Source organism: Girardinichthys multiradiatus, chromosome 5, assembly GCF_021462225.1.
Source record: "Girardinichthys multiradiatus isolate DD_20200921_A chromosome 5, DD_fGirMul_XY1, whole genome shotgun sequence".
In the NCBI taxonomy this organism is placed as follows: domain Eukaryota; kingdom Metazoa; phylum Chordata; class Actinopteri; order Cyprinodontiformes; family Goodeidae; genus Girardinichthys; species Girardinichthys multiradiatus.
The window spans coordinates 10554720-10567870 of NC_061798.1; the positions used below are offsets into that span (position 1 = coordinate 10554720).

The 13151-nt window shown below is 41.1% G+C and overlaps 2 protein-coding genes across 3 annotated transcripts; one reads left to right on the forward strand and one right to left on the reverse strand.

Annotated features, from left to right (window-relative positions):
* Positions 1-7: 7 nt before the first annotated feature.
* cdkn2d (cyclin-dependent kinase inhibitor 2D (p19, inhibits CDK4)) lies at positions 8-2868 on the forward strand. 2 transcript variants are annotated; one of them, XM_047366916.1, is made up of 3 exons: positions 8-276; positions 625-785; positions 1919-2868. In XM_047366916.1, exons 2-3 carry the CDS (start codon positions 645-647, stop codon positions 2270-2272), a joined length of 495 nt encoding a protein of 164 aa, XP_047222872.1. In that variant the 5' UTR covers positions 8-276; positions 625-644; the 3' UTR covers positions 2273-2868. The 2 variants fall into 2 exon arrangements, with proteins under 2 accessions (XP_047222872.1, XP_047222871.1); XM_047366915.1 differs by having other exon boundaries at positions 14-276; positions 628-785.
* Positions 2869-7021: 4153 nt separating this feature from the next.
* Positions 7022-12701, reverse strand: si:zfos-323e3.4 (volume-regulated anion channel subunit LRRC8C). The gene is made up of 3 exons (XM_047364799.1): positions 12013-12701; positions 11479-11636; positions 7022-9951 (listed from the first exon to the last, which is right to left on the reverse strand). Exons 2-3 carry the CDS (start codon positions 11617-11619, stop codon positions 7666-7668), a joined length of 2427 nt encoding a protein of 808 aa, XP_047220755.1. The 5' UTR covers positions 11620-11636; positions 12013-12701; the 3' UTR covers positions 7022-7665.
* Between the last annotated feature and the right edge of the window lie 450 nt (positions 12702-13151).

Genomic DNA, 13151 nt, shown 5'->3' on the forward strand with positions numbered 1-13151 from the left:
GGATGGCGTAGTAACAAAGTTATAGCTCCTCCTTTTTTACCATATATGGACGAACAACGCCTATTGGGGGAGTTGTGATTGGTCGACGTATTTTCTTTCCAATGTTTGTAAATTGTAGACTGGGGGGACACCGCTGTTTGGATCTCAGCGCGCAAATGTATTTTTTAAAGGTTGACAAACTTTTCTCGTTTGAATTGTATTTAAAAGTAACTTGGCACTAGAGACAACGAGTTGTAAAAACTTGACGACGCTTGGGATCTTAACGGACGGAAAAAGGTAGGCGTAGAGCCTTTATATGGTTGATAAAAACCGTTAGGTTTTAGCTCGGATGTTTATATGTTAGTAACATTCAGTCTATATGAATTATCTTTGTCGAGACACCAAGTGCTTCTATTGAACAGAGCGGGCTAAGCGTATATTTCGTTAAAACACTACGCTTTACGCAACAGCCCAGTAACATGGCGTCAGCGGAGAACTATTTACGTTAGCCGGATGCTGTAGTAACGTTAGCTAGGTGTAGCCGACATTATCCTCCCGGCGTTTCGATCCATCTCTCATTTCCTTTGCCTTGATAAAATGTTTTACTTTAAATTTTGATGTGACTGCGCTCCGTGTCTTATCAAGCAGCAGAAACGCAGAGTATAATGGTCCTGAGTCAGATGGACGCGGGGAAAGCTTTGACGGCGGCAGCAGCTAAAGGGAATGCCGATGAGGTGCAGAGGATCCTGGAGGAATGCAGAGTGCATCCCGATACTCCCAACGAGTTCGGCCGAACCGCACTGCAGGTAAGCTCCGTTATTTTTTATGTCCCCATATAATGGATCATTCTCAGAGCTATTACCCGCATATTACGAACAGTGGATAAGGTGATTTCGTCACTGCATTTAGGAGTTATTTCCGATGTCCGCCCTGCTGTCATGTTGTTGACTGCATTTATAAAATCCTTACTTCATTTAAATGTTGATTTTCTGTTGTTCTGGCTGGACTCTTAGTTGGTAATGTAGTTTTCTTGGATTTCGAGTCGTTGTTTAATTTTTACAGAATCATCGGCGCTTGTCGTTTCGAGTCCTCGCCATTTCGTACCTTTGTAGTTTTGGTAGTTGGTATCTGACCTTTTCTAATACGAAAGGGAGCCATCTATTGCTGGATACACTATACATGTACCTAAACTAAACTAAACCACAGCGCATCAGTTTATTTTTGTCGGTAGCAGCGACGTGCCTAGAATTCAAAGACTGGGGTGACTTAGCCCCCAGGGCTGCTGGAAGTTGTATGAGTCCAGCACACACCAAAAAAATCTTCATTTCCATATAAGCTTTATGAATGATTTAATGTTTTCAAAGCTGGCAAAATTTGGTCCGACCAGGTTTCCAAAGCATCCCAAATTAATGGCAGCATGTTGCCATACACATTTTTCTTCTTACTAAAATGCAACACTCAGGTTTGAACATTTTTATAATTAATTAAAATTCTTAACTACAACTAAAAATACACTAATTGGCAAGGGTATAGAAACATGGGTATTAATGGTTTGCTTACAGGTACCAAATTCAAAAATACTTTATTAATCCCAAAGGGAAATTAAATAAATGTAAATTGATGTAGGAAGAGACAATAGAGCAACAGGCGGTATGAATTGGGTTTTGCTTATGAGGCTGCATTGATTTTTTTTTTTTGAGCTATAATCATTAAATAAAAATATGTAGAAATGTATTTACAAAATGTAAATGTTTTGAAAAGAAGACATGGGTTTATTATGAAATGCACTGAATAGAGTTGGGTACTTTAAAGATGGGGGGCATATCAATGACAAGCTGAGAAAATAAGAGGTCTTTAGGTTTACAACTTGTCGATTTACACACAGGTGTTTAACATGTTGAGGTGCTTTAAATTCATTTTGTTTAATGTCTCCTATCAGGTGATGATGATGGGGAACTCTAAAGTAGCAAGGTTGTTGCTGGAAAAAGGAGCTGAGCCCAACATCCAGGACAAACACGGTATAGCGCCTGTCCATGATGCAGCACAGACGGGGTTTCTTGAGACCTTGCAGGTTCTGGTGGAGTACGGGGCTTCGGTAAACCTCCAGGACCAGAATGGTGCCCTCCCAATCCACATTGCCATACGAGAAGGCCACCGAGAGGTCGTGGAGTTCTTGGCTCCACGATCCGACCTGAAACATGCCAACGTCAGTGGCCAAACAGCAATAGATGTGGCCCGAGCTCTGGGCGAGCTGGATATGATGAACTCGCTTTTTGCTCACATTCACAGTTAGTAAGAAGAATTAATCATCTGCAAAACTCAAACCTCACTTTTGTTTTTTTGCTTTGTACCTGGTGACTTGAATATATGAATTTGTTTTTGGTGGCTGAGCATTAAAATGTGATGGGACGTATTGGCAGCTTCTTTTCAGTGGATTGGTGGCTATATACTGTAGACACCTTTTGCACAGTGCAGTTTAGGCACCTTATATTTACATTCTTTCCCTGTTAATTGGGAATGCACATTTGTAGATAGTTGTCCTCCAGTGTTATTTGATTATTATTATTTTTTTTTACATTATTTCCATTGTGTGTATGAATTGTAACAGTTCCTACACATGTATGTTTTTGTTTTGTAATTTACTAAAATGACATGGTGCACCCTGATTGCTTTGCATAGTTGTGTTTCTCCTAATTAGATGTACTTAGACTTTGAATTTACTCTTATTTATTGTTGGAAGAGGAATTTATTTTCCTGGGACTTTGTAAATAGCAACATTTGATGTGATTTGTTGAAATGTTATTTATATAAATACTTTTAAGATAAAAGTGAGATTATTCACTTTAATATTTGATGATGAAAGCACAAAATAAAGTCTTGAACTTTAAATGTCATTGTCTTTTTTTTTCTCTTTGATCCATTTTGAACTTTTGTTAAAATGCCCATTTATGTATAAGAAGTTTAATAAAAGTCAATAACAAAAACAAACCATTAAATTTGATTTTTAGTGCCTTCATTATACATAAAATTAAATGGAAGGCCTTTGTGTGATTGCTCTACATTTGATTTTCATTTAAACAGAATTGACAAACATGGAAGTTATGATCTATATTGTTTTAGAAGGGAATATTTTAGGTATTAACGCTTCCAGCAGGTGATCCATCGAGGACACAGCCAGAAAGTCCACGGTGGAATGCGCAGGACAAGAGGAACCCTGTTAAAGGTCACAAAGATAGCGACGCTGAAGCTGAATGAGAGCCCTGTTGGTGGGGACAGTTTGGTGTGTTTGTACTCTGGGCTCTTATGGCACAATGGCTATTTTGTTTGCCTGTGCACCTCCTCTGGCCAACTTTACCAGAGTGGAGAGAACAGACAGTTCAGCAACTGTGCTGCTGGTTCTTTGTATAGAAGTGCGTATTCACAAGTCACAGTATGGTATAAATACTTGTTTTCACAGTTTGTCACATTACATATTCAAAGTGTAGTGTTGAGACTTTACGCGATAGACCAACAATTCTGTGTGTAGTTCATGATTGTAAAATGGAAGAAAATCCACTTACAATTCATCTCAAAGCGTGGCGTGCATATGGATTAGTCCTCCTTTACTTTGATACCTTAAAGGTTTAGTAAAACTTTCTTCAAATGTCACCTACAGTGGGGAGAACAATTGTTTGACACACTGCTGGTTTTGGAGGTTTTCTCCACTTGCAAAGCATGTAGAAGTCTTTGATTTTTATCATAGGTACTCTTCAACTGTGAGTACTGAATCTAAAACAAACATCCAGAAAATCACATTGTGTGATTTTTAAGTAATTAATTTGCATTTTATTGCAAAAAAAACAAAACTTCCAAGAGCTCCTCCAGGGTTACAATTAGACTCTTGGCTGCCTCTTTGATTAAGAATGTATTATAAATCGGTTCATTCCAAGTGGACAATATTTCATTCAGAAATGTCAATTTGTTAAAAAAACATTTTTCCCACTACCTTTATGTGCAAAATGTGAATTGTTTGCTTTATTTCAATAAGGCCTCTCATAATTTACTGTATTTACATCGTAAATATTCCACCATGTTACTAGGTTTTTTAATGCTCAGTGCATTTATGTTCATAACGGTGTATAGTTACAAAGTAAAAAAAAAAAAGTTGGTTCACAGCTGTTGTGTCCCAGCCTTTGTTTTTCCTTGGCATTCGGTAACAAGCGGTTGCATTAAGGTCTGTGATCAGTTCATGCTACCTTGCAACATCCAGATTGGCTTAAAAAAATTCAAACATTTGTTTGACTTTGACTGAGGTCAGGTCGGGTCAGTTCCCCTGACCCACTCACAAACTCCAGGCTTCACAACATCTCAGACTAACAGATTTTTGTTCCAACTCAACCTGCTGACTGAACAGAAATATATACTGACAGAATGGGTATCGAGGGTAAAATCAGGGAAAAAATGTGTAGTGTGTCCCTAGCTTTAGACAACCTTTCCCAGGCCTGTCAGTTTAGGTGGACGGACATGCTTTTGCAGGTTTGCAGTTGTGGAATATTCTTTTTGTGGATGATGGATTGAACAATTCTCTGTAAAGGGGTCAAAGATTGGGATATTGTTTTATAACCTAACCCTGCTGTAAACTTCCCCACATCTTTCTCCTTGACTTGTTTGCTGTTATTTGGCCTTCACAATGCTGACAGTTCTCAAAAACCCTAAAACAAATTGTCGTCTGTCTACCGCATATCTGGGACCGGGTTGCAGGGGCAGTAGGCTCAGCAGAGACACCCACACTTCCCTCTCACCAGACACCTCCTCCAGCTCTTGTAGGGAGAGCCCAAGGCGCTTCCAGGCCAGCCGGGAGACGCAGTCCCTCCAGCATGTCCTGGGCGTATCCTGGGCCTCCTCCTGGTGGGATGTGACTGAAACACCTCCCGAGGAAGGCATCCAGAGGGTAATCAAAACAAATGTCTGAGCCACCTCAGCTAACTCCTCTCGATGTGGAGGACCAGCTGCTCTACACCGAGCTCCTCACCCCATACCAAATGGAGACCCCAGCCACCATGCAGAGGAAGCTCATTTCAGATGCTTGTATCCTGGAGCTTTTCGTGACCCAAAGTTCATGACCACAGGTGACACTTCTCAGCTCTCTCTTCCCCTCAACAACAAACCTTTGAGGCAACTGATTACCCTGGATTTTATTTACGAGTATCAGAGTAAAGAGGGCTAAACAAAAATGCACACCACACTTTTCAGATTTTTATTTATAAAAAAAAAAAGATCTATCATTTACCTTCTACTTCACAATTGTTGCACTAGGTTTGTGGATCTAACAAGAGAAAATGTGAATAAGTTTAAGTGGTAAGAATACTTTTTTAAGGCTGTAAGTATAGATATCACTCCACCCACCTTGAAGAGACCATTTTGAGGTTCATACTTGTTTCTGCTTCATATAATATGGTGATACACTTCACTGCCCCCCTAACTACGAGAGAAAAGTGTAATGTTTGACCTGGGATGATTGCACTTTAGCGCATAGTGTGCAGCTACTGTTGTTTAAACTGCTGAAATTGACCTAAATTACAATCTGTAAAATAGCACTACAGGGTATCCCGAGGACATGTTAGCATTAACTTGTACAGCAGAGGCATGTCTGTTCATTTGACTGCCAGGATCCTCTTTTGTAGTCATGTCCGACAAGCTAGAACATGACTTCCTTACAGTTGAGGGTACAAAGCCAAAACTGAAGAATTCAGGTTTGTTTTGGGTTACTGAGTATGGCCTCTAATATACTCGGAGGGAAAATCAGATACCAATAAAGGGAAACTAACTGAGTAAAGTACACTGCTCAAAAAAATAAAGGGAACACTTAAACAACACAATATAACTCCAAGTAAGTCAAACTTCTCTAAAATCAAACTGTCCACTTAGGAAGCAACACTGAATGACATCAATTTCACATGTTGTTGTTCAAATGGAAAAGACAACAGGGGGAAATCTTTGGTGATTAGCAAGACACTCAATAAAGGAGTGGTTCTGCAGGTGGGGACCACAGACCACTTCTCAGTACCGATGCTTTCTGGCTGATGTTTTGGTCACTTTTGAATGTTGGTGGTGCTTTCACACTCGTGGTAGCATGAGACGGACTCTACAACCCACACAAGTGGCTCAGGTAGTGCAGCTCATCCAGGATGGCACATCAATGCGAGCTGTGGCAAGAAGGTTTGCTGTGTCTGCCAGCGTAGTGTCCAGAGCCTGGAGGCGCTACCAGGAGACAGGCCACTACACCAGGAGATGTGGAGGAGGCCGTAGGAGGGCAACAACCCAGCAGCAGGACCGCTACCTCCGCCTTAGTGCAAGGAGGAACAGGAGGAGCACTGCCAGAGCCCTGCAAAATGACCTCCAGCAGGCCACAAATGTGCATGTGTCTGCACAAACGGTTAGAAACAGACTCCATGAGGATTGTATGAGGGCCCGACGTCCACAAATGGGGGTTGTGCTCACAGCCCAACACCGTGCTGGACGCTTGGTATTTGTCAGAGAACACCAGGATTGGCAAATTCGCCACTGGCGCCCTGAGCTCTTCACAGATGAAAGCAGGTTCACACTGAGCACATGTGACAGACGTGACAGAGTCTGGAGACACCGTGGAGAGTGATCTGCTGCCTGCAACATCCTTCAGCATGACCGGTTTGGCAGTGGGTCAGTAATGGTCCCCAGACCTGAATCCGATTGAGCACATCTGGGACATCATGTCTCGCTCCATCCACCAACGTCATGTTGCACCACAGACTGTCCAGGAGTTGGCGAATGCTTTAGTCCAGGTCTAGGAGGAGATCCCTCAGGAGACCATCCACCGTCTCATCAGGAGCATGTCCAGGCGTTGTAGGGAGGTCATACAGACACATGGAGGCCACACACAATACTGAGCCTCATTTTGACTTGTTTTAAGGACATTACATCAAATTTGGATCAGCCTGTAGTGTGTTTTTCCCCTTTAATTTTGTGTGTGACTCCAAATCCAGGCCTCCATTGGTTCATAAATTAGATTTCCATTGATGATTTTTGTATGATTTTGTTGTCAGCAGATTCAACTTTGTACAGAACAAAGTATTCAATGAGAATATTTCATTCATTCAAATTTAGGATGTGTTATTTGAGTGTGCCTTTATTTTTTTTAGCAGTGTATATCACTGTATTTAACCCTTTAGTGCAATGATCTTTAGTTTAGTCTTTTAGTTATAATTCCACTGCAACAACATTTACCTACAGAAATAATACACAATGACATTAAAACCTTTTAAATAATTGTGGTCATGTTAAAGACCAGCTGAAAGACTTTTTCCTTTTCTTTTGAACCTTAGAGAAAGCAACATGACCCAACGTAATGGTGTAAACACCTCGTCAAGCTGTAAAAACCCGTTTTACAAGAAACACCACAAACCTACCCAGTCAAAAACAACATGAATCTGGGTTAAAATACTGGCCAACGACATTTTACAGCTAGTAGAGTGCTGAGTCGTTGGTTGTGCCATGAATGAAGGGAACAAAAGAGGCGTTTTTAACAATAGTACAAGACACTTGCACATGTGGTTCTCTACAAGTGACTGCAAATACATATTTGCATTTAAAACTCAGTCATCCATTCAAGTCAGAGCACAGCTGGTGACCGTGCTTTTCTCAGTCTGTGACTGTCCTCAGCTTTTACTTTCAGCCATGACTCAGCTTCTTCTGTAAGTATGATGGCAGCAGTTTGAATAGGCTGTCCTCTACTATCAATCCACTGCGTCTCAGCAGAGGACAGTCCCCTATTTCTACAGGCAAAGACTCCAGGCGATTTCCCTTAATATCCAGTCGCACCAGCTGGGCCAAGTTGCTCACTTTGGAGCTAAGATTTGAAAGGCAGTTGTTACCAAGAACCAGCGTCTTTATTCGTTTACAGGAGAACAGCTCCTCTGGCAGAGTCTCTAAGGAATTGAAGGCTGCAGAGAAGAACTGAAGACCCTGCAGGATGTTTACTTCTGGAGGGAGAGACGTAATTTGATTGTGGGAGACATCGAGGTGCCTTAGTTTGGTGCAGTAAAACAGACGAGACGGAAGCTTTTTCAGCTTGTTCCGGCTTACATCCAGCGTCTCCAGCATGCGCAACTTAGTGATGTGTTCAGGGATGTAAGTGATTTTATTGTGCCACAGACGGAGCGCCACCAAACGCTGACAATGCTGCAGGCTCAGGATCTCTTCCACAGTGGTGAGCTTGTTTTCCTTCAGATCCAGCTCCTGTAGATTGTTCAGGCTGAAAACAGCACTTGGGATGCGTTCCAGCTCACAGCCTGATAGCTCTAATGAAACTAAGTTTGTTAACTTCTTCAGGCTGCTAAACACCTGGAGCTTAACACCTTCATTGTGGATGCACAACCTCTGCAACTGTGGTGCCAGGTCCCCGACACAGGGTGGTAGCTTTCTAAGGTTGGACGATAGACTAAGCAGCCTTAAACCACTGAGATCGCGCAGGGATTCCAGGGTGCCACTTTTGGACACCTCATTGGTTAAAGGACCAGTCAGATATAACTCCTCCAGACACTTAAGGGTAAACATCCACATGGGGATCTCCTCTGAACTCTCAAAAGTCAGACGTAGAACCTTTAATCGCTGTTTGAGGTGGTTCAGGGCGGGCAGTTGCAGCTTTGCTGGACAGTAGATCAAGGATAACTCCTGCAAAGAATCCAGCTTTGCCATGCTTGCTGGAATAGTGACATTTTTAATGTGCTCCAGTTTGAGTGATTCAATTTCTGTAATCTCAAAAACGGTGTCTGGAAGACCTGGCAGGCCTAAAAGACAGAGCTCAAAGTTATCATTGGAGTTCTTTGCAAGGTGGGTTCGCAGCTTTTTGATGGTCCACTCATAATTAAGGTTCAGCTGATGAAGGTGGCTCTCGCTGACCTCAGAAAGAAAGACAGCAAACCTTTTAGGATAAAGAGCATCATACTGATCCACAAGGTGAAGCAGGAATGCAAAGTCGTTCTTTACATCCGGTATGTCATTGATACCCATCTCCAGTCTGACATAGTCAAAGGAGTACTCCTTCAGAGGTCGATGGAACACCCAGTAGAGGGTGTAGATGCACAAAAGTCCATACACTCCTACGAAGCAGATGTAGCAGTAGCCAAGCTTGGAGAAAAGGTGGGCTTTGGTGTGGTTGCAGCAATAGATATCAAACCCTGTCAGGTCAGGAGGGACATCACAGCGCACAACTATTTCAATGTTCGGTACCAGTATTGCGGTGTAAAGGATAATAATAAGGAACTTGAAGACTTTGAGAGACGTTTGTAGCACATACATAAGGTATAAGATGTCTGACTCCTCTACATGAGTTCGGAACTTCTTCACCTTTTCAAAAAGAGCTTTGGCCTGCTCTCCCTCCTTTTTGTCCAACACAGAAGAGGTAGGCTGGGGGTCCAGGTTTATCTTCTCTGAATTAGACTTGACAGAGGAGGAGCGAAGAAGCCCTATATTCTCCTCATCTGCTCGCTGTTCTTTGAAATCCTTTGACATGGTGCTCCTCCTCAAACTCACCAGCTTCTCCTCTCCTCTCTCCTCTGAAACTTCACTCAGGGCCCTCGTGGTCCAAGGTGAGTCAAAGCACTTGTCCAGAATGTTGACAAAAAGATCAATTTTAGAAGATGTCCCAGGAAACTTGAACCAGAAGCTGCTTGCTACCATGAAGATCAGAGTGTGGATCACCACAAGGTATGGAAAGTACTTAGCATACCAGTGCACAAACCTCTCATAACAATAGTGGTTGACAAACACATATTGGTGAATGTCCAGGTTATTCTTGCGACCAAACACCTCCTGGACGATAGGGCTGACAGGTTTGGCCATTGTGTAATGTGATGTCTTGTTGCTTTCGTAGTCACTGATGTAGCTGCAGTCTATTGCCTCCTTCACTGGACTGGTGACATGGCTAGGCAGACATGCAATCTTCTCTTGGGTGAGCTGTGGAAATTACATAGAAAATGTAGTGTAAATGAGCTAAAAATGAAATCATAAAGAGTAGAAGAAATATGGTGTGGCAATGTATTCTGATAAAATCACCAAACTGAAAATAGAATGAAAATAAAGTGAAATAAAACTAATTTTTACTGTTTGAGTGTCAGGACTCTGAGTTTTTACACTTCCTCCCTTTTAGCTGCAGCTATGCCTGCCAACTGTTTTATGCAAACTGGTTTATATGAGGCCTTGTTCTGCAGTTTTACCGATTGGCTTTTGCTCAACATAATGCTGACCACATTTATTGGCACCACTGGTGAAGATGTGTATAAAGTATTAAAATATCAATATGAACAATTTAGAGAGATCCAACCTTTATTCTGAATGCATTTATTAAATCAGGAAAAATTCCCATGGTAATAAACTGTTTTTAACAAAATCACATGTAGAGTAATTATTGGTACAACTACTGTTAATACCTTGTACCACCTATTGCCAATGAGACACTCAATCTTTTCCTATTAAATTTGACAAAACTGGAACATACAGACAGAGGGATCTACGACCATTCCTCTCTGTGCAATCTCTCCAAATCGTCCTCTCTTATGCTCCTCTTCAGCTCACGCAGCAGGTTTTCTAGATAAGGCAGATTTTGTTTTGACCGTATATCTTTGGATCATAATTGGGACGTAATGGTAAGACAGGAAATGTTTTTTTTCCCTGGCAACCCCCCTAAAAAAAACTGGTGTCCATGTACATAATGAATGGTTGCTATTAATACTTGTTAACGCTAAGGTGTCACTACTTGCTGCAGTTCTCTAAAAATTCACTTTGTAGATTTGATTTGATTTTTTACCATCTTCACTGTGCGTGGTGGCAGAAAAAGCATGGGTCCTCGTCCAGTCTAGTGGCCAGCGGCCAAAAAAAAACACATGAGCCTCTGTGTCACATCATCTTTATACCCAGGGAAATAAGAAGTCACGAATAAAACAGACGTTCTCAGAAATTCTGATCATTTAAGAAGTAAATCATAAATAAATAAAAAATGCGTCAGCCACATTTTTTGAAAGGGATGTTTGGGGTATCAGCACCTGTGCCGCAACTTTGTAGAAATTCTTTATAGACATATGATTTTTTCCCTCACTGAAAACATTTACAAAAACTAAAGGTTGGATCTTTCTACAGATTTTAGTGTGAGATTATGATATATATATATATATATATGTATATATTTACACATCTATAAATCAATTTGTCAATCTATAGATCTCTAGTGCAGAGTTACTGAATTATACTTTCTGTGTTTTCAGGTGGATTAGAGCTAAGAAACTGTAGACATAGTTAGTAGTAGTCCTTTGCACTTAAAGAGGGAAGGGTGTGGGGAATTTAACATTCCTACGCGTCATTCCAGGGGCATGACGCGTAGGAAGCAAATAATAATCATAATAAAATAAGCAAATATTTAATGTGAAGTTTTAACAATGAAGTGACTAACGTGCAGTAAACATATCTTTGTGCTGGCAGATACTTCACCTGCAGGGTGCAGCCGAAGACACCGATCATGAGCATTGCAATGCACAGGTACTCCGAAAAAACATCCCACCATGGTTTCAACACCCGGAACTGGGAGTTCTGCTCGATCCCGAAGTTTTTGAATTCCCCCACTGGGATCATGATGCTGCTGCTGGAATCTGACGAAGGAAGAACACCGGAGGCCAACTTGGATTTCAGTTCAGTACAAGTTTCAAGTCTTGGCAGGTATACCAGAAACAAAGCCACGAGGGAAGGAGGTATAAAGATATAAATTCTGAATAATCCAGATCAACAAAGATAATAACCATGGCAGCACACTTTATCCTATCTCATTATCCGATCGAAGCTTTCTTTCGCTGAGTACCTATTAAACAAGTCAAACTAAATGGCTAAACCTTATAGAAAGTTACAGGCGCTCGTAGCGAACACATGAACCTGAGCTGGGTTGGTTCTGAACTGTTCACATTAGTTAAGGGTTCACCGAGTCAAGTAAAGGTGAGCGGCGCCTCTCCCAGCCAGGTGAGCCAGCCTTACCTGCGCCCGGACCGGAACCGTGGGTGTCCGGTGATAACCTGAGCAAGTTTCTTTATGTTTTCATCACCTCCCAGGAGCGCACCGGTGTGAAGTGAGGAACACGTCACGGGAGACTTCCGGTAAGACTTTCAAAAATAAACTCCCGTTCGATTAAACCTCACTCGAAGCTTCTGAAGGCTAAAACCGAGACCGGAAACAGTAACTGCGCCAGACTTTTTGTTGCCTCTGGGCCAGTTTTCCTTGAAGTGGTTTTACTCCATACAGTTTATGTGATATCCTGCTCTGGATATTTGTGTTCAGATCGATACATTAAAATATATATATTTTTGCAGTTTTTAAATAATAATATTTTTATGCTTCTAATTTATACCATATTTGGTGTGAAAACTGACTGAAAATAGTCATGCTTAAAACTGTTAACTGGGTCATTCTACAACCGAGACAGGTTCTTTAAAATCTTGTTTCGATTTGTGAAACTTCTGAGCTATTGTAATGGTAAGAGCAACCAAACGTTTTTGGGTTTTTTTGCAGAATCTACTGACTCAGTTCATATTCATCCCTTGACTTTGTCTTAATATAGTTAGGATTATTGTTCAGTAAATATTCTCTGAAATACAATTTGTGATCTGTATGCTTTCTGCATTTTTCTAATGATCCAGTGGATCCATTAAGCTTTTCATTACCAGTAGTTTCTCAGTTAATTCCAAATTACCTTGTAAAACTGTGGTACAACAGAACTTGAACTTTTTGAGTTTGTTGTTATATTGAAGAAAACGACAACATTATATCCATTGTCATTGTATTGTATTGTATTTCCCATTTTTGCTCAGAAAGTTGGCAAAATTAAGAGTCAGATTCCAAAATTCAGAGGTTTCTTTCCAATCCTGACTTCAAAATCCAAAATGGTTGCCTTGCACATAAAACGTAGTGATGGCAGCAGTAAAAATATGTTGCCAAAGGGTTTGAAAGTACAAAAAGCAGAGAAATACTTATATTGCTAACAGTAGATAACCCAAATATCAGTTAATGAATCCCATTGCTTTTTGAACTGGGAACTAGATTGTAGTTTGATACCATTCCCAGATCAATGTTACAACCTCAGAGGTAAACTGAACACAGCATTAGGGCCAACAGCTCTT